Source organism: Malurus melanocephalus, unplaced genomic scaffold (assembly GCF_030028575.1).
Source record: "Malurus melanocephalus ecotype Western Australia unplaced genomic scaffold, MMel_1.1 scaffold_494, whole genome shotgun sequence".
In the NCBI taxonomy this organism is placed as follows: Eukaryota; Metazoa; Chordata; class Aves; order Passeriformes; family Maluridae; genus Malurus; species Malurus melanocephalus.
The window spans coordinates 9,500-33,644 of record NW_026623726.1 but is presented as its reverse complement, the minus strand read 5'-3'; the positions used below and the strand labels follow the sequence as shown (position 1 = coordinate 33,644).

General features: G+C 43.6%; 1 protein-coding gene and 1 long non-coding RNA gene across 2 annotated transcripts; both read left to right on the top strand.

Annotated features, from left to right (window-relative positions):
* Window positions 1-1,836: 1,836 nt before the first annotated feature.
* SPADH (spermadhesin family member) lies at window positions 1,837-23,163 on the top strand. Its single transcript, XM_057381138.1, has 21 exons — window positions 1,837-2,137; window positions 2,540-2,569; window positions 3,640-3,793; window positions 4,314-4,528; window positions 5,532-5,679; window positions 6,035-6,246; window positions 6,492-6,664; window positions 7,294-7,682; window positions 8,219-8,408; window positions 13,000-13,099; window positions 13,752-13,805; window positions 15,319-15,366; window positions 15,782-15,829; window positions 16,997-17,308; window positions 17,832-18,143; window positions 18,943-19,090; window positions 19,349-19,557; window positions 20,219-20,391; window positions 20,835-21,220; window positions 22,058-22,329; window positions 22,997-23,163. The coding sequence occupies exons 1-21, from the start codon at window positions 1,837-1,839 to the stop codon at window positions 23,161-23,163; spliced, it is 4,041 nt and encodes a 1,346-aa protein (XP_057237121.1).
* LOC130582456 (uncharacterized) lies at window positions 5,175-6,238 on the top strand. The gene is made up of 3 exons (XR_008966316.1): window positions 5,175-5,216; window positions 5,532-5,679; window positions 6,035-6,238. It is a non-coding gene; the product is annotated as an uncharacterized LOC130582456 (long non-coding RNA).
* Window positions 23,164-24,145: the final 982 nt, after the last annotated feature.

The following is a 24,145-nucleotide window of genomic DNA, read 5'->3' as shown; positions in this document are numbered from 1 at the left end:
TGCTGTCCCCCGATCACAAAAACACCAGGGAAGAGATCACCTTTGCGTGCCAGAGCTCTTTTCTGCGGGACACCTTCGATCTCTTAGTGCCACCTGCAGGCTTTCCATCGCCCTTAGCAGGGAAAATCCTTCTTTAACCCAGTTTTGGACACCAGCTGCCGTCAGCAGCATCGCATTGACAAAATCAGTGGTGTTGGAAGGAAGGGAACGAGAGGTTAGGAAGGAAGGGAACGAGCTTAGATGTGGTGGGAATGTGAGCAGAACCTGGGATAGGGAGATTTTGGAGAGCCCCTTTTTGCCTGCAGCCTTGCACAATGAAAATAATGAGCAGTGGAGCCTCCCTTGTCACTGGCCTTGCTCTGATCACCTCCCCAGATATTTTATGTCATCTTCATTCCATTGAGAGTTTTGTTCTTGGTTTGGACAAAGGGAGGAGGAGGCAGYTGTTCACAGCCTGTTCTCATGCCAGTGGCAGAGCCATCAACTCCTGATGAGATCAAATGAAACCAGTGGATAAATTGGAGTTGGAAAAGACCTTTGAGGTTGAGTTCAACCAGTACCCCAACACTGCCAAACCCACCGCTAAACCACTGTCTCACACGTTTACATGTCTTTTAAATCCCTTCAGGAATGGTGACTCCACCACTGCCCTGGGCAGCGTGTTCTTTCCCTGAAAATATTTCCTCTTATCTCCAGTCTCATTTGAGGCTATCACTTGTTACCTGTGAGAAAGTACTGACCCCCACCAGGTTACAACCTCCTTTCAGGGTAGCTGTAGTGAGCAATAAGGTCCCCCCTGAGCCTTCTTTTCTTCAGGCTGAACCCTCCCCAGCTCCCTCGAGTGGATCCAGTCTGGCTCCCATACACTTGTGCATATCATCAGTGGTGTAGCAGGTCACTCACTGTTTCCCTTTGGATTATAGGGGTTTCATTTTGCTCCCCATCCCTGTCTTCCAGCTCAGGGGGCTGGGAAGCCTGARAAAACGGGTCTCACTTCAAGGGCATTTAGCACTCTCTAGGCCAGTTGCAGATTTTGGTGGGTTCACAAAGAGTTTTGATGGTTAATGAAAGAAAAAACCTCAGATAGACAGAAATCCGGATCTAAAGTTTGTTGGCTACAAATTGCAAGAAACTGAAACAGGGTATTTTGAGGAAGTATCACRTTAAATTTACCTTGTTGACCTTCACATATGCTATCCCACTTTTTTTTTCTTCTCTAAATGCAACAGGTCCCGCAACAACAGTGGACCCCACAACTTGTAAGTAGAATTTATCAGATTATTGCTTTATATGACAGTGGTAGCTATATGTTTTTGTCATAATATTTATTCTTGGGAACAAATCAATATGATAATAAAGCTCACATTTTCTTTAGGGTGGGGATGGGGTTATACATGAGAAGTAAATTATCTGGGAGGCATGAACTTGGGGATGGCTCTGCCCTCCAGCAACCAACCTCCTTGCTAGTAAGAAAAAAATCTTCTGTCACTTGTGCCCTTCACTGGGAGCTTGACACATTGGGGGAAGAGTGGAGAGCACTGAGAGCTCCTGAAGAATTTGTCCTAATTCTCTTGCTTTCTGTCTGTTTTTTTTCCTGCCTGCCCTCATCCACTGCCCCAGACATAGCTGATGGTGAGTCTGTCTGCCAGGGTTCTTGCCATGGCCTGGGCATGGGGATGGGATGTGTCTGTTCCTGCTGCCCCAACCTCTCCATCCCATGGTGTGGGAGCCTGCTGTGCTGCAGGGGGATGCAGCCATGCCCACAGAGGATGTGGGGTGTCACTGCCTGGACCCAGAGCATTTCTGGCCTGACCAAGGGCTTTGTGTCTCCCAGAGATGCTGCTGAGGCTGAGCGGTGGGCCCAACCGGTGCGCTGGCAATGTGCAGATCTTCTATTTTGGAAGCTGGGAGAAGGTGTGTGGGCACCTGTGGGACATGCAGGATGCCGAGGTGGTGTGCAGGCAGCTGGGCTGTGGCTCAGCCCTCGCAGCCATGCACCRCTTCCCCTCGGACGACTTGTACCCRTTTGTGATGACCGAGGTGAACTGTGCTGGCCACGAGAGCTACTTGTGGCAGTGCCCCTACAACTACCAGTACCATGTCTGCCACCATGGAGATGCTTCTGTCGTGTGTTCAGGTGGGTGTCCGTGTTTTGGTGGTGTTTTCCTGAAGAAAACTCATCTGGAGTTGGTTCATCAACAGTTGGTTCTGGAGTTGATTCATCCCATCTCATCTGGGATGAAGGCTGTCCAGCCCTTGCTGTGCGCTCAGCAGGGCAGCAGCAGGTCGTGGGTCCATGTCCCTGACACAGRGGGCTGTGTTTCAAATGGAGCATCAATCTCATGTGTGCAGACTGTGCCTGGGAAATGTGGGGTTTGGGCAACATTCCTGCACAGAGCAGGGTGTGAGGAGAKGGATGGGTTTTAGTCAGGCTGTCCTCCCCATGGGTCCCTCCATAGCTTCCCATGAAATTAAAATACATGTTCCARGGGAGACAAGCAGTCTGAGTGCCTCACACCCTCTGGTTTTCTCCTTCCAGACTCGGGAATGGCAGTGCCTCCAACAACAGGTAACCAGAGATTTCTGTTCATGTATGACTTTTCYGTGGGATGTTCTCCGTCTGGCATGCTCTGTGTAGGCTGCACTTRCAGACCCTGGAGTCAGGGATATGCGGGATTGTTTGGCATCCTTTGGGATTGCTCTCCCACTTTTTCTGTGGGAGAGGTTTGGTGTTGTTCTTCACAGTGCCACAGCAGGTATGCCTTTGAGCAAGCACTGGARCAGTTGTCACCACATTACAGCACTGACTATGGGCTTTGGGATTCATTGGGGTTCAGCAGGGTTCCCTTTGGAGAGGGGGACTCCCAGCAGGATGATCCTATTAGGCAAACCACCGTTTGCTCACCTGCTGTTTCCTCTCTGCAGCACCAGCTGCCTCCAGACTGATGCTTCCTGCATTATGGACTACAGGTATGTCCTGAGAGGCTGTGGGGCTGGGCTAGCTTCTGCCCTCAGTTTCCATCACAGAATCACAGGATGGATGAGGCTGGGAGGGATCTCTGGTCCTACCCCCTGGCTAAAGCAGGATCATCTAGAGCTGGCTTCCCAAGGCCATATCCAGAGAGTTCTTCGCTATTTCCCACCTCTGTGGGCAACCTGTGTCGGTGCTCAGTCACCCTCASAGTGAAAAAGTGTCTCCTGATGTTCAGAGGGAACATCCTGTGTTTTGTGTTTGTCCCCTCACTGGGAACYACTGGAAAGAGCCTGGCTTCTGGARAGGGTTGRCTCAGCAKGTTGTTTCTCTTAGGAAAAATGCTGGGATCAGCCCTACTGATTTCATCCTAGAGCACCAGGTGCTCACTGACCACATTCAGGTCCAGAGGAGCTAAAGGGTCTGGTTATCTCCTGCCCCAGATATCCCATTGGATGGCCAAGCCCATGGACTGGGATTACTGTCTGAGCTGAGCACAACCTGTGCCCTGGGCTGGGGGGATGCAGGGATGTTTTGGGGTGCCCATGAGGGAACATCTCTGTGGGGCTGTGGCAGAGCCTCCTTGGTGGGGCCATGCTCTTCTCTGATGGATTCTGGTGATGGAATAAGAGCTCTCTGCCCATGTTGGGCTCTGCTCATTTCCTCAGGGTCCCCCTCGTGTGGTGCCTTACTTCAGGGATTGTCCGGCTCCTTCCAGAGCCCGGGATACCCCGGCTCCTACCCCAACAACGTGTCCTGTGTGTGGCACATCCGTCTGTGGGATCCCGACCGCAGAGTCCAGCTCCAGTTCACAGATGTGGGGTGAGTCTGGCTGGACATGGCTGTGGGCTCAGGGGTGGCTTCATCCCCACTGTGGGGCCTTGGCTGTCTCTGCTGGGCTGAGGTGGGAATGGGCAGATGTGGGGTGAGTCTGGCTGGACATGGCTGTGGGCTCAGGGGTGGCTTCATCCCCACTGTGGGGCCTTGGCTGTCTCTGCTGGGCTGAGGTGGGAAYRGGGMTGAGGKGRGAATGGGGYTGAGSTGGGAATGGGGWKRRGKRGGAATGGGGYKRRGYKGGRAWKGGGSYKRKSWGGKRRKRRKGSKGWGRGGKGRRMAKRGSKRWGRKGKGARWRSRGSKSWGRKGKGRRWRKGGSKRWGRKGKGRRWRSGGSKRWGRKGGGRAWSGGGSKKRRGKKGGRAWKGKGSWKRRGKWGRRAWYRGGGCTGAGGTGGGAACARGGCYGAGGTGRGAAYAGGGCCGTGCTGTGGTGGGTATGGAGCCTGGCTGCCAGGCCCTGAAGYTCCTGCAGCCTTCAGTGCAGATGGYTCCTCCTCCYCCTGCAGGCTGGAAGACAGCAGCTGCCTCTATGACACCATTGAGGTGTATGACGGAGGGCCCTCTCAGGGCTGGAGCCTCGGGTTTGTGTGCAGGGACGACCATCGAGTCTTCAACTCCTCCGGGAACGAGCTCACCGTGCTGTTTCGCAGCGATGGCAGCGCCACCGGGAGAGGCTTCCACGCCTACTACTCATCATTTCCTGCCTACAACAGCACCATGGGTAAGACCAGAGCTGTTCTTTACTCTTTGCCAAGGCAGAAGCTCAAACTCAACCACAAAGAGYTTCTGGTGGCTCTCAAAACCTTGTRGGCATCCAGAYCCTCTGACCCCATGGAGAGGTRTCCYRGCTGTAGSGCATTTTTCAGGACAGAATGGCCATGAAACTGCTGCCAGACACTGTTTCTTTGCCTGGTAGGCAGGAACAGGGCTCTCTCCTCCCTCAGAGCTGCCACTGAGCCATYATCAATTTTCCTGGCCTGTGGTGTAGGCAGAGTTGCTCAGCCCTGGCACACTCATTGCTGCAGAGGCCAATGGCTACCTCTTGTTTTCCCAAAAAGAAGAGGGCTGATGTGCTCAGCCCCAGTGCAGTGAACATTTTTGGCTGCTGAGGAACTGTGGAGGAGCAAGCCTGGGGGCCAGGGTTCCTCGGATGGCAGCAGGGCCTTCTGCTCGACCATCCACTCCTCCCAGTTTGGGGTCATGGGCAAACTTGCTGAGGGTCCACCCTGCTGACAATTAACAATGATGGGAGCTGACACCAGCTAAGCTGGTGTCCTAGTGTCCCTGGAGCCCATCTGGGGAGGGCTGATTCCCAAAGGGCAATTTCCTTTAGGCAAAATGCTCAGTGTTCACCTGCTGCTCTCTCCCTGCAGCTCCCAGCTGGACAACCACCCCATCATCGATCTCAGGTAGGTTTGGAGAGTTTGGTGCATTCTTCACATTTATGAATTGAATTCCAACCTCAAAAAAAACTGTGCAGTCCTATGGCAAATATTTGTGTCCTGCTCTAGTGCAGGCACTGCAGGTCAGCATTGTAAAACCTATTCAGTGTGATTAGCATCTCCTAACCTGCATTCAGWTGTGTACCAACCTAATGGAGAGACCTCTGAAGCTGGTAGAAGTCACTGCCTCTAAACTTTAGGCATAAACTCGGCACAGACATATTCCAAAAGCAACCCTAAAGGTGCATGCATATCTTTTTCTTCTCGTATTTTTCTCTGCAGATTATTCGTGTGGTGGCTTGCTTTCCTCCTCATCTGGTTCCTTACAGAGTCCATTTTATCCCAGCAATTATCCAAACAATGTCAACTGTGTGTGGGAAATACAAGTAAAGAACAACTTCCTTGTCACACTTGTATTTGAAGATATTCAGTAAGTAAGAATTTATTACTCGGGAAGATGAAGCATGTGAATGACAACTCAGACTTAGTAAGCAAAGGCCTACTTGATTTCAAGGATTTTTTTCAAAGCTTTGAGTACATTTGGAGAGTAAAAATGTGTTGATTTTTGCTTATTTAATCAAAGATGTGACTGAATCTACTGAGACAGAAATTGGAAGCCGTAGTTTCAGTTCCAAAAATTTGACAGTCAAATCAATCAAATGTATTCTTCTGCTATAGAGAGTTAATCTGAGCAAAAAACCAAACCAAACCAACAAACAAAACAAAAAACAAAGAATATGAAAATGAAAATGAAGCATTTCAAAACAGTTATGTTTTCTTCTCAGGATGGAAGGTGGCCAATGCCTCTCTGACTACGTGGAAATCTACGATGGGCCCGTCCACACCTCTCCTCTCCTGGGGAAGATTTGTTCTGGTTATTACCACAGTTACACATCTTCCTCAAACCTGCTGACTGTCCTCTTTCACAGTAACTCTCGATACACATACAGAGGGTTTCAGGCYTACTATTACTCCACTCCAGCTGATGATAACACCGGTAAGTTCATTTTAAAAGCAAAACCTGCTTTTTAATTATTTTCTGATTCACTGTTAAACTTGTTAATGTTTTTTTTAAATTAAGATCTATAGTGTTTTCATGGAGATTCAAGTCCATGGTTTGGATTCTGAACTCCTGCCATATCAGCTACTTCTGCAAAAGATATTGTTTATTTAATTCACTACATACAACCTTTCTTGGTCACTTCACTGAGCTTGTAACATTTTTATTTTGCCATCCACTAGCACTGCTGTGTCTGCCAGACTACATGCGCGTAGTTGTGAGCAGATACTTCCTTCAGTCCCAYGGATATTCTGCTTGGAATCTCAGCCTGAGCGACCCCTTTTGCACACCCAACATCACATCAGAGCATGTGACATTCGACATTCCATACACTCAGTGTGGCACCATCAGACAGGTAGGGCTGAGCATTTCAACAAAATGAGCAAATACTGGGATGATATAAAAATTCAAACAGAAGAACTCACTTTGAAAAGCAGCACAAATTGAAACCTGTCTGGGATCTGCAGATCATGGTGATTACGGGTTGCCTCTCCTGGAGGATAAGGTTTATTAACACTTGCACTTCCTGCCTCTGCTGCCAGAACATTCCCTTATAGCCTGTTATCAATCTCCTAAGGAATAAGCTATGGAGGGATACAAATACTTGGGATTGTCAAGGTCCCAGGCTGAGTGTGATAGTTAAAAAGGTCTCAGAGTTTTCACTAAATATAACTAATCATGTTTTATCCAGATTTCARCTTAAATATTGTGCTGGACCTGAACTTTCACGTGTTTAATGTTGTACAGGTTTTATTTRCTTCAGTTAAATCTGYACTTRATGTGAGTAGTTTTCTAGATGCTGYTGGCAATATCACATCGAGATTGCAGAGAACAGAAATTACCAGATTCAGACTTTTCCACATCAGACCCTCTGGAAAATAATGTTTTCACTGTGCACATAGCTGTAAGGATACAGCAAAGTTTAGAATGTATAATAGAGTATCTGACTATATGAATTAATTTTTCATTTTATGTGCCAAACAGGTAAACAACAACACAATCACCTATTCCAATGTTATTAGAGGATTCTCTTCTGGTACATYGCCCTCAAGAAATAAAAATCTTCGCTTGCATGTCAACTGCAAGATGCTCCAGAACACATGGGCACAACTGATGTATGTAGCAAACGACAATCTTGAGGAAATCAATGAAACTCAGTATGGCAGATACGACGTGAACCTCACGTTTTACAACTCCTCCAACTTCTTACGGCCAGTGTATGACTCACCCTWCTACGTCAGCATCAACCAGAGTTTGTTCCTGGAAGCTCAGCTGCACAGCTCTGATCCAAACCTGGTGTTATTTCTACGCACTTGTTTGGCATCTCCCAGTAGCCACAATTCTACTGGAGCCCATGCCATCATCAAGGATGGGTGAGTTCATGTGCATTATAAATACAGATAGAACTGCCTTTGAACTCCTGTATTTCTTATTAATTTCTTTTTAATTCAATGGAGTAGCTTGAATATAGCACACATTAATGACAGCTTCTAACTAATTAATGGACAAAGGCATTCAGGAATTACTGGGGAAAAGAGGGATGGATTGACCCAAAATATAACCCACACACCCCACAGCTAAAAAAAAAGGAGTAGACTAAATGGCTATGGGCAGTTCACCATGGATTATTATTATTATTATTATTATTATTATTGTTAAAGAGGTGACAGTGACATACCTCACTTAAGGTTAATTTACCTTCAGCAAATCATATAAACATCAGGTATCAGACGCACAACAGACTAAGGAAAGGTAATATTCAATTCTACCAAAGAAGGGCATTTTGGTTTTCCCACTTGCAGCTTTCTGAACCGTGTTCATTATGTTTAAAAATCACTTCTCAAGTCACGTGCTTTATCACATGTAAATGACTGACTGCAGTGTGCATTTGTTTTTTGTTTCTTTATAGGTGTGTTCGAGATCCTACTTATGCTACATATTATTCACCCTACAGACACATCCTCCGGTTTAAATTCAATGCYTTCCAGTCCTTTGGGAGCAGTCCATTGGTTTACCTGCAGTGTGAGCTGGTGGTGTGCAGGGCCTATGATTATTCTTCCAGGTGCTACCAAGGCTGTGTTAAAAGGTCCAAGAGAGAGGCAAGCTCTGGCTCAGAAAGTGTGATTGTTATTGCTGGCCCAATACAGCTTTGGGAACCTGGTTCTTAGATTAGGAATGAACATGAATCTGATTCTTAGATTAGGAATGAACATGAATCTGAATAAAAGCGTCTCCTTTGACAGATAGCATCTTTAAATGCCAGTTGAATTCTGGAAGGATCTGTGCTGCTAGATTGCCAGAAGCTCTAGAATAAATAGAACGTGCTTACTGAGTCATGCCTGTTAATTCCACTTCACATCAGCCGTCCTCATACAACAAAAATTCCACTTCAGCAGTTCTATGGGAAGTCAAACTTGTGATCTTTAAGCATTTTTTCATTGTTTGCTTTCTTGATGGTAAARCTCAAATGTTTAAATTGCAGTTTAAGTTCTATAAATGAGTTTTATTAATATACACCTGAGTCTGGATGTATAARAATGCAAGAAATCAGTTAATCTAGAATAATATTTTCCCCCATTTTTTATGTTTTGGACATAATACAATGGCCAGGTCTTTTCATCTTTCCCAGAGCTGAATTCCTTTGTCATCCAGGAAAACATGAATTCAGCTGCTGTTCCCTCTGATGTTTCTTGTGAATTATTTAATAAATGTTGGCCCCCTGCAGTTCATAGAATCATAGAATATCCTGATTTGGAAGGGATCCACAGGGATTGCTGAGTCCAGCCCTGCACACACACAGCTCAGAAATCCCATCCTGTGCATCCCTGGCAGCGCTGTCCAAACGCTCCTGGAGCAGCCTCGGGGTTGGGACCATTCCCTGGGGAGCCTGGGTAGTGCCCAGCACCCTCTCGGGGAAAAACCTTTACCTGATATCCTCCCTCAACCTCCCTGACACTTCAGGCCATGCCCTCACGTCCTGTTGGTCACTAGAGAGAAAAGATTGGTGCTGCCCCTCACTTCCCCTCACAAGGAAGCTGCAGACTACAACGAGTTCTCCCCCCAATCACTGTTTTCACTCTTGTTGGGTTTTTCTTGAAGCATAAAGTGGAGAAAGTAATTTCATACCAGATTATGCAAACCTTGGTAAACACCTGAGTAATTTGCTGGATTGAGCAATTTCCTTGCATTAAGTAATTTCACTGATGATTCCAGATTAAAATCCGACCCTGACGGGTGTGGCAGCTCTCTTCATGAGAAGAGGTGGGCTTGACATAACAACTCAACATTGAAGGAAGCCAAAAGACCAGGGAAAGTTTAATATTTATAATGATATAGAGCTCATCCAGCTCTATATCAAATCTTAAATTTAGGGCAAATGGTGTAGTCATTAAAGTGCTCTTAGTAAATGCAAATTATGGTTATTAATAACTAATATATACTCTCACATTTGCTTTTTTTAGCCACACTTCCCTTAAGCGCTCCTCCAAATCTCATTTGAAAAGGCTTRTGCTAGCATCTATTTCTCTTTCAAGGCTGCTGGTCACTTCAGTAAAAGCTCATATTATTATTTTTCTTAGCTCAAGCTCTTGGTTCAGAACTACACCAATCTTGTTACACTGTAGGGTGTCAGCTACAAAGAGAACAATGGAATAAGTCAATGGCTATTGTCCTTTTCTTTTTGAAAGKATGACTCATCCATCCTTATGACAAGACAGAGTAGATTCACTGTGTTATTGTATTCACATGGACCAGGGAACACCAAAGCCTGCGTTGCAGCACAATGAAATCCTCAAGAAAAGCATATCGGTCAAACAGGGGATGAGATGGATGAGATTCTTACAACAGATAACTTGTAAATACAGTGCAGAATCTTCTGAGAGTACTTTGAACATTCCCATGGATCTGCTCTGCTCTTGGACCACATCTGTTGAGCTTGAACTCAGTCTAATAATCTGAATATCAATGAAAGCCATAAAATGTTTTATATCCCCTCATTTTAACATGTCTTCAGCACCTTTTCCCCTCTTATCCTTTCTGTTATATTTAGCTAAATAGATCAATACAAAATTCATCTTCTCTAACAAAGAGATGTTTGCTGAAGTGCCTGGGTTAATCAGGCAAGTCTTGCCAGCCCTTCCCAGGAAGCTGTGAGCACTTGGGCAGCCAGTTACTGCAGCCAGTGCCTGCCCATGAATTATGGTACAGCCAGCTTCTAGGCTCTGTTCTTTACACTAATTCTTGGTAATTTATATAGCAACAAACACAGTATGGAGCCCACTAGGCAGATCTTATCACTGCATCACTGTCTTTGAATGCTAAAGGAACAAAACCTGCTGCTTGGCACGGCATGGCCATGCCCCAGTTGTGCCAGGCTCTGCAGGAGGGTATGGCACAGTCTGGCTKGGCCTTTGGAAGTTTTCCAGAGTGGAGGCAGAGGTATGTTTGCCCTCAACACACAGAGTCATTGTGAAATCTATAAAATGAGTGTTTCACTCGAGTAGGGAGTATTTCAGCAAATATCTATCTGCAGGATGGATTTTGAGATTGTGTTGGAGGCCTGATCAGGCAGAGGATAAGGCAAACACTTCACTGCCCCAGTCATTTACAAAGAATTTGGGAGACTAGTCATAGGTAGAAAAGTTATGCACATAACTTATTTAAACAATTGCTAATTCAAATATTTAATTTTAATGGCTTCTCTTGGCTCGCAGTTAAATGTCAACACATAGTTGGCATCATGCAATATTTAATACAACAATATATGTGTAAAACTGGTTTCATTTACTGTGGCAAAATTAACAAACTTCCCTTCCCTGTCCACAAATCATTATAGAATGCCTAGTAATGTGGGGGAGGTAAGGTGAGGTGTATTTATAATTGTGATTACCCACTCATTCAATAAATACTGTTGCCTCAGATGATCAGACATAGAGTACCCCTCACGTCATAAAAAGCACACTGGCAGAAATCTGCCCAGTTAGGTGAGGAAAAAGTAAAATGTGAAGGGAAATGGCAAATATTTTRCTTAGTATTCTATCTTGCAACATGTGTGATTCAGAGAAAATAAAACAGGCAGCTCAGAAAACTAGATTATATTGCACTTATTACTGGACTGCAGATAGGAAGAAATGTCTTTTGTTCATTGGTAATTTTTTCTTTGGTGCAGATTTTAATTAGAAAAGCTGCACATTCCTAAGAAAAAACTGCTTGATGCTTTTAGATCTTTCATTAGTGCAAGGAAGAATGCAGTAAGTATTAAGACATCTAAAGATTACGACAGTTTATTTTATTCCTTGTATGAGAACAGCAGTAGATTGCTGATCTGCTACCCGGAATGCAGTCTCATAACTCCCTTTTTTTTTGCCGATTTTTATGGTATTTTATTTTGTGCAAAACTTCCTGCTGCTCTGATCCCAGTGTGTGCAATAGATAAAGAGGGATAATCTGAGCCACGTTTTGTAGAGGACCTTGGCACGTTTTAGCCTCTACAAATCAAAGTTGCCTCTTATCAAGGCATAGGTCCTCATATAAGTTAAAGAACACTTACTGGAAGTGCCAGAAGTGCACCAGTAAGCTGAAACTGGTGAGGCCAGGAAAGAAGCCTGACAACCAAGTTTTCATTCAAGAATCACTCTAGCAGATTTCATTATTGTGGATAAATTCAGCCACTGTGCGTTTAGTTGTCTTCTGCTCTTGAATGTCCTTGATATCATCCATAAATCTTCTGWTCCCAGTGTCTCAGACCAGCTATGGCTGGGCAATCTGGACATCCTGAAGTCCATCCCCTTGTTCAAAGCGGGGTCAAAGAAAACAAGCTGCTCAGGAYTGTGCCCAGTTGGTCTGAATATCTTGAAGAATTGAGGAAATTGCTGGGCAACCTATTCTGCTGTTGTCTCGCCTCACAGTGAAATTCCCTTTTCCTGCGTTAAGTAGAATTTATTGTGCTTCAGGTCCATTGTTTCTGATTCTGCCACCAGGCACCACTGGCTCATTTTTCAAGAATTTAGAGTCTGGGCTATGATCCCATGGCCCCCTCCCAATGACAGTGTGTGATCACTCCACTGAGCACATGGTACTGTTTTTGCTCTTGTCARGCAGTCAGGAGCAGTAGAGCTGTGAATAGCAATGTTCAGGCTTCCATTTCTTTATTAACATCTGAGTACAATTGGTTGTATTTACCATTGTCCTCCAGTTTGTTTGTTCTTCTCAGTAGTGGCTTTAACAGCTTCAGATTCAATTTCTGGGCTCTGGCCTTTTGTCTTTCTTTCCTCCATTKGAGCACTGTGAATTTTTGCAGGAAGAGGACTCTTTATTCCCCTTGTCTCTAGAATCAAGCTGTGCTTTTTTTACAGAAGGAAGGTTGGAATATTCCAACAGGAATATTGAATTATGTCCAACTTTTGCAGTTTGGTTGTAGCTGGTGTTGTAGCCAAAGTGAACAGAGAGATACAGCCTGGAGGGAGTGTAATGAAAAGAATATTAGACCAACAATTGTCCTTTTTCTCTGCTCACCTGAGCAGAAGCAGTAGAAATGCAATATAATGACCCCRGCAAACAGGATTGGGGGCTGTCATGAGTTTTATATCACTCCATCAAGATTTCACATAGAACAACCAAGGAAACCAGCTCAGCAGGACTTTGGATTTTAATTCATCCTTCTTTKCTTTTTTATAAACTGTGTGATTCAAGGGATTGAAGGGAGTCTTGCTGGCAGATGCATCTGAGGACCATAGCTGTAGTTTGAGGGAAAACACTGATAAAGCAGAGCAAGATCAACAGAAACTCTCAGGTAAGGTCCACTTAGGGTGTGCTRCCAATAGTTGGCATGAATTTTCTTCTGATTCCTGTCTTAATCCCATTATGATGTGTTGTTTGTGTTCAAAGAACAGAGAAACAAGCTTACAATTTCAAATGGAGAACTAAAATATAAATATTTATGAGACCAGGACACTCTGTTGAAGAATTTATCTGAAAACCTGCTATGAATTTGCTGCCTCACTGCAATGCCATAAGGTCTGCTTAATCAAGCAATTAGCTATAAGCAGTAAATACATAAAATTGGGGTGGTTGAGGCAAAGACACACATATATTCACCAGTCTGGTTCCAAAGGTAGCACTGGGCTTGCAAATACAGTTAAGATAATTTATAATAAAGGCATATCCTGGTTTTGGCTGGCACCGAGTTACTTTTCTTCCCTTCTAACAGCACAAATTATCTAGGAAATGGAAACTTTACCACTCCTATGCAATCCWTCTGTAAAGATCAGGTAATCATAAAAAATATTGCATGATAAATCAGACACAGCATGGACCCGGCTGACCTTGGGAGCCTCATTCTTTTACCAGTGCAGAGTATAAATTCTGATGCTCGGTTTTACTGGGATCTCTTGGCAAGATGGGAACCWCCAGGAACTTGMTGTKGTTGTTCCTCTTAAATGCAGCACTSCTGGATGTTRCCTCATCTAATCCACAAACAACGAATCCTTCCCGAGAAGGTAGGAAAAAGGGTGAATCACTTSACTACGCTGGGTCTATACATGGCACTCACATGCCAGTTTAATCAAATTTTGGCAAAGATTAGAAGACGTTGAAATTAGATAACATCAGGTTGTCTTATTAAAAATATGAACCARTTGATACCACAGTTAAGTATTATTTGTGTTGAAGTGAATTTAACATGATGAAATTATCATTGCTCTGTTTTTCATTAGTATCTCGTAGCATAGTTTAAACCAARTTTATAAAAGAATTCTGACATGAAAGACAGAGACTTTGTTCCTATAAATTCATGTGTTTCAGTGTGGAATCATGAGGGATTAGAGTTTCTTTGGCTGGAATGCATATTTGCTTTAGAATATTTAAAATTCAGCCTTGCAAATGCACGTGGAACCACCCAATACTTATTTAGCTTTATATAATTTAATGGAAGTGCAGTAGAAAGATACAGTTGCTATCCCATAGGGTGCCAGGAGGTCCCAAGTGTGTGCATATTGCTAATTTGGGATTTTCAGGCACATGGAATAAAAACCTGGAGAATGTAACAATTCTAAATTTGAGTGCTTATTTAAGTTTACAGATAAATATGTGTTTATAAACGACTGAAAGTATTGTGGGTATTTCAAATTAGAAGCACAGATTTAAGGAAGTTACATAAATATTCTGTATTACTCACACCCAACCACATCTTCCTGTAGACTTTGATTTCTCTTTATGAGATTAACAGTATGAGTGCAATGCTTGGTTTATTTTCTGTCCCTTTCTAACAAGGAATTGCACACTAAGAATTGCCACTAAAAATTAAAGTATTAGTTAAAAATTCAAACRATTCTCTTTAAACTGACCAAACATTACTCCAGACATGCTAAATGGCTGCTAAGGTTTGCTAAATGGCAGATTTGGCCTCAGTTGTTTCTGTTTGCATCATTTTATTATCTGAAAAGGCTACCATACCCTTGTGGAATACAACATCAAAAATTATCTCTTAWTCCCCAGAGRCCTTGCACCATCCTAARAGATGCAGCTTTCTAGGGAAAATAYAWCTCATCTGAATTTGTTGATCACATGTTTTGTAAAATAAGTTATTGGAAGCAGCCATGTATGACAAGAATTATAAGTAATATGCTTATGTAATCACAGAATCATAGAATAATTTGGCTTACAAGGCAACTTCAATAATCTTCTGTTTTAAACCTCCAAAAGTCAGTTYAAAACAGAAGATGCTCAGAGTCACTGCTGACCTTGAAAGTTGCCAGTGAAGGGAAATCCACAACATCTCATGGCAACAAAAAAATATGGACTCATTTGATAGGAAAAAAAAGCGTTTTGAAGATGTGTCCAAAAATTTAGTTTTCTTACTCCTTCCACAGAAAAACACCCTTGAGATTGAGACATTGCTCCCTATCCCCTAAGTGGCAGGGTGACACCAACATCCACAGCACTGGGAGTAACCTGGCTGTGCTTTTTCATMCCCCAGGACCTCACTTGCTTCTTTCTCTTCCTTCCCTATAGATACCACCATCTCTGATATGCTCAGCGTAACGTCCTCTGCTCCTCCAGGTAGGTCTGAATCTCTCCATGTTTTCTGTCCAGTGCTTTTATGGAACCAGTAACTGCTGCAGAGTTTGGGGTTTGGTTTTCTCCATGGAACAGCCGAACCCAGGAAAAGCACGTCATCATGAAGCCAAGGGTGTCAGTCCTGGTGGCCCAAAACTCACAGAGCGACGCCAAAATCCCAGCAAGGGAAGGCAGCTGCTTGTGATCTTTGTTGGCTGGAATTCAGTGTGTRTTGGGGAGGAGTGCGGGATTATGTTTTTGATTGATCCCACCATGCAAGACCACCGAGCTGAGGCCCCCAAGATCTTCATCTCCCATTTCTCAGGGTGGTACCAACATCTCCAATCTTGGGAGTAACCTGGCCATGCTTTTTCATCCCCCAGGACCTCACTTGCTTCTTTCTCTTCCTTCCCTACAGATACCACCATCTCTGATATGTTCAGTGTAACGTCCTCTGCTCCTCCAGGTGGGTCTCAATCTCTCCTCATTTTCTGTCCAGTGCTTTTATGGAATCAGTAACTGCAGCAGAGTTTGGGGTTTGGTTTTCTCTATGGGAGAATAGAGCCTGGTAAAAGTACAGCCTTATGAAGCCAAGGGTATCAGTCCTGGTGGCCTGGAACTTGTAAAGCAATGCCAAGGCTCCAAAAAGGGGAAGGCACCTTCTTGTGGTCTTTGTTGGCTGGAATTCAGTGTGTGTTGGGGAGGAGTGCGGGATTATGTTTTTGATTGATCTCACCATGCAAGACCACCGAGCTGAGGCCCCCAAGATCTCCATCTCCCATTTTACAGGGTGGCATCAGCATCCCCAATCTTAGGAGTAACCTGGCCATGCTTCTTCATCCCCCAGGACCTCACTTGCTTCTTTCTCTTCCTTCCCTACAGATACCACCCTCTCTGATATGCTCAGTGTAACGTCCTCTGCTCCTCCAGGTGGGTCTGAATCTCTCCATGTTTTCTGGCCAGTGCTTTTATGGAACCAGTAATTGCTGCAGAGTTTGGGGTTTGGTTCTCTGCATGGGAAAGTAGAGCCTGGGAGAAGCACAGCCTCATGAAGCCAAGGAAATCAGTCCTGGTGGCCTGAAACTTGTAAAGCAATGGTGAGGTCCCAACAAGGGAAGGCAGCTGCTTGTGGTCTTTGTTGGCTGGGATTCAGTGTGTCTTGGGGAGGAGTGCAGGATTATGCTTTTGGTTGATCCCACAATGGAAGACCACTGAGCTGAGGCCCCCAAGATCTCCATCTCCCATTTTACAGGGTAGCATCAGCATCCCCAATCTTAGGAGTAACCTGGCCATGCTTCTTCATCCACCAAGACGTCACTTGCTTCTTTCTCTTCCTTCCCTRCAGATGCCACAACCACTGATTCATCCTGGTTAGTGCTCTCTGCACCTTCAGGTGGGTCTGAATTTGTTGTCGTTTTTCTGGCCACTCCTCTTGTCTAAACAGTTAGTGATGCAGAGATTGGTGTTTTATCTTCTCCATGGGAGAGGAGAAGCCAGGAAAAGCAGTWTAACACAGCCAAGACTGGGAGTYGTGGTGGTATGAAACTCATAGAGTGATGCCAAGGCCCTGACAAGAGAAGGTGCCTGCTTTCAAGAGGCTCATCCCAATTCTCCATCTCTCCCTCTTTCCCAGATGCCACCATCAGACTGGTGAACGGCAGTAACCGCTGCGAGGGTCGCATTGAGATTTCACACTCTGGGGGCCAGGGCACTGTCTGTGATGACGACTGGGACCTGAAYGATGCCCAGGTCGTGTGCAGGCAGCTGGGATGTGGCCCTGCTGTTTCTGCAACATCAAGCGCCTCCTTTGGACAAGGCAGTGGCAATATCTACCTGGACAATGTGAACTGTGCAGGGTCAGAGTTGTCCCTCTTCCAGTGCAGCAACAATGGCTGGGGYRYCCACAACTGTCAACACAGTGAAGATGCTGGTGTTGTGTGTTCAGGTACCGTTGGTTTGACTTTCTTCACTTTCAGAAAGTGTCYGTTGCTGGCTGGAATCATTGGGGATGAGTGCAGGATTATGTTTTTGATTGATCCCACCRTGTGAGASCATTCTGCKGACACCCCCARGCTCTCCACTGCCCTGTGCCAAGGTGACACCAACATCCCCAGTGCTGGGAGAAACCCTCATGATCCTGCATCCTCACCTACCTCTTTCCTTTCCTCTCCTACATTTCCCCCAAGCACAAGCACAACCACACCCAGCCCCACCCTCTCTGCTCCTACAGTCGGTGTGAATTTCTCCTGGGTTTTCTGACTAGTGCTTCTTGCAGAAGTATTTACTGCCCTAGAGTTTGGTGTTTGGTCTTCTCCATGGGAGAGGAGAACCCAGGTAAAGCAGTTTAMCACAGCCAAGACTRRGAGTCGTGGTGGCCTAAAACTCACAGTAATGCCAAGACCCCGGCAAGAGAAGGTGCCTTTGTGCTAGAATCTCTTCCCAATTCTCCATTTCTCCTTCTTTCCAAGTTGCCACCATCAGCCTGGTGGGCGGCAGTCACCGCTGCGAGGGTCGCGTCGAGATTTCAAAATCCGGTGTCCAGGGCACTGTCTGTGATGACRACTGGGACCTGAACGATGCCCAGGTCGTGTGCAGGCAGCTGGGATGTGGCCCTGCCCTTTCTGCAACATCAAGCGCCTCCTTTGGACAAGGCAGTGGCAATATCTACCTGGACRATGTGAATTGTGTAGGGACGGAGTCATCCCTATTCCAGTGCGGTCACAATGGCTGGGGCACCCACAACTGTGGACACAGTGAAGATGCTGGTGTTAAATGCTCAGGTACCATTGATTTTACTTTCTTCACACTGGGACACTTTCAGAAAGTGTCCATAGTTCACTGGATTTGGGTGTATGTTGGGGATGAGTGCAGGATTATGTTTTTGGTTGAACCCCCACATAAGACCACCCTGCTGAGCTCCCCAGGCTCTCCATCTCCCATGTGACTGTGGCACCAAAGTGCCCAGGAGTGGTGGAAAACMTGGCCATGCTCCTTCATCCACCAGCAGTGCCTTGCCTGCTTCTTTCTCTTTGTCACATAGAGTCGCCTGAAACACAACTGCTGTTAGAAATCCTCCATGTCTATGTGTCTTTTTCCATTTCTCAAACCCATTATTTTGGAAGTTTTAATTAATATTTTGCAGGTGTGAGCTGTGTCACTTGCATAATATAATACATTGGGAAAAAAACCTTACTGCTTTTAACTCTTTACATCCTACACTCTGGTCTTTTCTGTTTGAGTGATTCTGTYGCTGGGAGTAGATTTCAGAGTATGCTGATTACATGGGAGATTTTCTTTTGTTCATTCTCTGATTTGATGGTATTTAGACCATCACCTCTTATTTTATTTCATATCTATGTGCCTGAAGCTCACACAGTTAACAGCTGCAAGCATGGGTCAGAATTCTCWGAAGAGTTCATCACTCTTGTTGCCTAACAGAGAGGAGCACAATCATATTTCTTTTGAAATTTAACCTTGTGTTGCCATGGTTTGGGTATATAGAACATGCTTTTATTTGGTCAGAAGTAAAGCTAAATTAATCACTTCTMTACCTGATTTTCTTTTTCTTTCCTTTTTCAGGTCAAACAATTATTTGCGGTGGCATACTTTCYGAGTCCTCTGGATCATTTCAGAGTCCTTCTTTGAATTATCCAGATAAAGCAGATTGTTTGTTTCAAATACATGTAACAAACAATTTCCGCGTTATGCTCACATTTGATAACATCCAGTAAGTAAACCACTTTCTGCTTGGGCAATAAGAAAATTCCAAATCTCAACTTCATCCACAATTCCTGGGTACATTTCCCATCTTATAAGTGAATGATAAGTATACATAGGAAGTGTATGAGAGCAGAATCTTATTATATTGTTTGTTCAGTGTTTAAATCCCGAAGTTTACCAAATGTAAATATATTAAAGATTTAATATATATAAATTGTAAATATATTAAAAATATATTTTTAATATATTCTCATGTCTTCCTCAGGTTGCAAGGTGGATGCCAGTATTCCTATATTGAGATCTATGATGGGCCACCCAACTCTTCTCCTTCACTTGGAAGAATTTGTTCTAGTTCTACTCTCACATACACATCMTCCTCAAACTTAATGACTGTCAAGTTTTACAGTGACTCCAGATATTCCAATGGAAGTTTTCAAGCTCAGTATCAGTCCTTTCCAGCAGACCAAAACACCAGTAAATTTTCATTCTATTTGTAGCTCCGTTCTGTTGGTAATGTTTTCTTTGCTCAGAAGCTGCCCTGATTTTATTTACTATAGAAGTATTTGTTAATGTTGTTGAAGGAATCCCACAGAGATGATATTCCTACTTGAATTTTGTAACTGATTATTGACCTCTCACTTTCAGAAAAGAACTTCTTTTTCTTCTTTAAAAATACTTAATTTAATTGCCTTTAGATGATTTRTATGTTATTTTCTAGACTCATATTTCTTTGTATCACATCATAATTCATACATATTTTTGTACCTTTCTGGACAAACTTCACAGAATTATAGAAATATTGGTTAGGAAGGGCTTTTGGAGGTTTCCTAGTCCAACTATTCAAAACAGAGCTATTGCCATCACCAGGTCAGATCCATTAAGAACTGATCTAGCCGTGTCTCAAGAAACATTCAAAGGATGAAATATTTAAAGCTACTTCCTTGGGTGACCTGTTCTGTTCCAATACTGTCCTATTGCTTACTCATATATAGATCTCAAGTGTAAAAATAAGTGGTCTGGCTTGTAAATACTCTCCTCTAAATGGTAGCAGTTATTGCCAAATTTGTTGGATTTGCAATATGGGAGCATTATCAAGTACCTAAAATCACTAATAATTTGAATTTTTGTCCTCTAGCCCTTCTGTGCTTGCCAACCTACATGCGTGCAGTGGTGGACAGACACTATCTTCAGTCCCAGGGCTACCCAGTGGAGAGCATCAGCTTGGCAGACCCTAAATGCAGACCAAATATTACATCAACTGAGGTTATATTCAGCATTCCATACAGCAGCTGCGGTACACGTAGGCAGGTTGGTGTCAACATATTTGGGAGAGCTCTGGGCATGGGAATTTAATAGATATTTGGAAAATTGGCATGGATTGCAAAGGGTGTCATAGGCCACAGGCATTCCAAACATAGAAAACATAGAGCATGAGATTCTGGAGGCTGAAGTTTGTAAAATATTTCTACTTATCCTTCTTAGGGTGCCTATATCCTTCCCTGTACCTATTTCAGAATGATGTTCTAGAGCACAAAAATAGAGGGCAGAGTTAAGTGAGCAATCCTGTCCTGGGTGCTTGGGATTTTTCAGCATGACACGTCCCTTCTTAGTCCTGCTAGGACCTGGCACATACAGAAGTTCAGAGTACACACAATATTTACAGTGAACATGACCACATGTGGTCATGAACAATATTTACAGTGATCATGACCACATGTGGTCATTTAACACTCATTTAATGTGTCAAATAGGGCAACAATGAAACAATCACCTACTCCAACGTGATAAAAGCGGCTGCTCCTGGTACAGTCATCAAGAGGCAAAAGGACCTTTACCTGCACATCAGCTGCAAAATGCTGAGGGACACCTGGGTGCAAGCCATGTACATTGGTGAAGACATCCATGTCAGTGAAATCCAGTATGGCAGATACGACGCMAACTTGACGTTCTACAATTCCTCATCTTTCCAGTCGCCAGTCAATGACTTCCCATACTACGTTGACATGAATCAGAATTTGTACCTTCAGGCTTCTCTTCACAGCTCTGACCAAAATCTGACGGTGTTTGTGGACACATGCGTAGCATCGCCTAATTCTACTGATTTTGTAACACTGTCCTATGAACTGATCAAAAGCGGGTAAGAACTTCGTAAAATATTACTTTAAGAGTGTCTCTATGGTTCTAAAAGAGCTTAATTTGTGAAAGAGGTGATTTTGGGCTGGTGTACCTTTGCTGCAATTCTCAGGGCAAACACCCTTTGGGGCAAAGCCTGAATAAAATACAGAATAACAGTGAAATGCCATTTAGAAGTTTCAGTGGAGCACTGGGATTCCACTCAAGGAGGCAGTGAAGAAATTGAGGTCTGACTTTGTTTCTGAAATAGATGTATGAAATGGAGAGATGTCAGTGGCTCCCCATTTCTGTGCATAACAAGTTTTAGAGCCTCATAACTGGAATACAAATCTGTCTGCTCAAAAAGAAGAGAAATTCCTTAGCCTTTTCTTATTGTTCTAGAAACCTAAACAGTTTTGCTTAATTTTACACCAAAGCCCGTTGAAGCACTAAAAAGAATGTTTTATTTTTAAAAAAAGTGTATTAGAATTAGTTTTATACTTCCAATGTAGAAAGGGAAACTTTCTGCAACAACTTTCAGGAGCCTTTTTTCAAACGTTAATCCTGTTTGTAAATGAAAAACAGGCTCTCACCTGAAACACAGAAACCAGAAGAACATTAGCCATTTTTCAGCTATTCTGGTTTACACAAAACTTTTTGAGCTGTGAAATTTCTRTGCTGTGTACATTTAGTAATTTCTCTTCTTGCTAAAAGCACTTTTTTTAAAACCTTTTGATTTCTCTTTTACTTCCTGGTTTCATATTTAACCTTGAAACTCATTGMACAGAGAGGGTGTAATAGTGCTTCTACTCAAGAGGAGCTGTGAGCTAACAGCTAATCTATTGGTTTTATATCTTTCCAGGTGTGCTAGTGATTCCACCTATATGCTTTTCCCCTCACCACGCAGTGATGTTGCTCGGTTTGGGTTTAAGTCTTTCTCATTTGTGAACCGATTCCCGTCAGTTTTCCTGCAGTGTAAGCTGGTGGTGTGCAGGTACCACGACTACTCCTCCCGCTGCTATCAAGGCTGTGTTAGCAGGTTCAAGAGGAATGCAGATTCTTCCCATCAACAAGTGAATGTTGTTATTGGACCYGTGCAGCTTCGGGAAGCTCACGCTGAGAACAGGAACATTGGTAAGTTTAAATATCTGTAATAACGTAAGACACTGTGTGTTACTGTGTGTTTGCATTTCAGTTCAGACATGAAATCCATCTCTGAAATGTGCCTTTGCTGGTTTATTTACAATTCTGCTATAATTCTTAAGGGGGATTATTATTTTTTCATATATATCAAACAGTTCTCTTAGATTTACAAGCTCTTTCCTTTCTGTCATAGTTTAGMTCCATTCTTTGTTCTGCACATGTCAAATTGCAATTGATTCAGTTCTGTGGGTAGAAGGATGTAACTCATCTGCCTGCCAGATTTATATTAATTTTCCAAAGCTGTCTGTCTGATTGTAATGTCTCTTATTTAATAACAATCAATCTCCAGGTCCTCTTGGAAATGCTAMTTAGTGCTTTGTAGCTGCTTTTCCACTACCAGAAAGCAACATCTTAAGGTCTTTGAGTGTAATCATTACAGACTCCCAGTTGCTCTTTAATTCCTTGCTGCAATCTTTACTTGCTTGGCATGGCCACAGAATCATTTGTGAAATAATATAATATTTCAGCAAAACAATTTGGTTCCTGATCAGATTCAGATTAGAGCATTTTAACTCCAGTTCTCTTTGCCTGATTATCTTTGTAATTAGCTAGCTCAGGAAGAAAAATGCAAGTTTCTCTCTGACTTTTTTATGCACAGAGCTGGCCTCTGACATCCAGGCTAAAAGGGAGACTGGGAGCYCAGTGCCTGCTGCCAGCTCCCACGTTCCTCTGGCTGTGAGCGCCGTGGTAGCTGCTGTTCTCACAGTGGGAGGATTTCTTTTGAAGCGGAAACTGCAGAAGCCCATCCCGTACCAGATGATGTGAGAGGCAGCTCCAGGCTTCTCCAGGAAGGTGGAAGGATGCTTTCACCATCCACCTGCTTCGTTATTTCGGTTTGCAACCTGCACAGGGCAGCTCTTAATTGACTTTTTCACCATCCAGGCCGTATTTGAAGAAGAAAGATTACACCTGATGTTACCATGAAGTGAATTTATAAAGCAATCTGATTTTAAAATCTCGTCCAAACACACCTAAGGTGTGAAAAAGAGTTCACTCATCCCAGCATCCAAATAAGTCTTCAATGCTGGACATTTCAAAGCATTTCAGTTGAACTCCTTTTTGAATGTCTGCTTGAGAAGACTAATTTCGGTGACTTGARAAAGAAGAGCTGACTTCTTTGGCCATTGCTGACATGCAGATGAAACACTTGTGAAGCACCATGAGATACACTGGGAAGTAGTCCAAGATAAAAATGTTTCTTTGCAGTTAAAAATATCTCAATAATGAGCTGTAAGCAAAAGTGCTCAGGGGCTGCACATGAGGAATTACTCCTGTACAGCATTCCTGACTTTGGGCAGTACGGTTCTTCCCAACTGCATGTTTCTCTGAGTAAATGTAGGCCATTTATAAGGTTTTGTATAGAGGATGAATATAATCCTGTTACATAAATGTGTAATTAAAAAAAGAAGGAAAGAAAATGGTTTTTGAGCAATACTTTTTTTTTTGTGTACTTTCAAACACACTTGTGTGTGTGAACTCATGGCTAACTGATTGTCAGGTTGGAGAATGTGGCTTCTGACCAAGTGACTTTGCCAAGCAAGGCTTCCTGCTCTTGATCTCACACATTTCTACACCTGGAATGGGTGGGAGGGAGAAAATGTATGTTAGTTCTCATAAGGAAGTGTTATCTGTCTCCTATCCCCATGTGAAAACAAAATAAAAAAACAACAAAAAAGGAAGAATTTGTTTGGAAGAAGCTACTTAATACAGGTGGAAAGGTCACYGGTATTGATTGAGAAATGCCCTT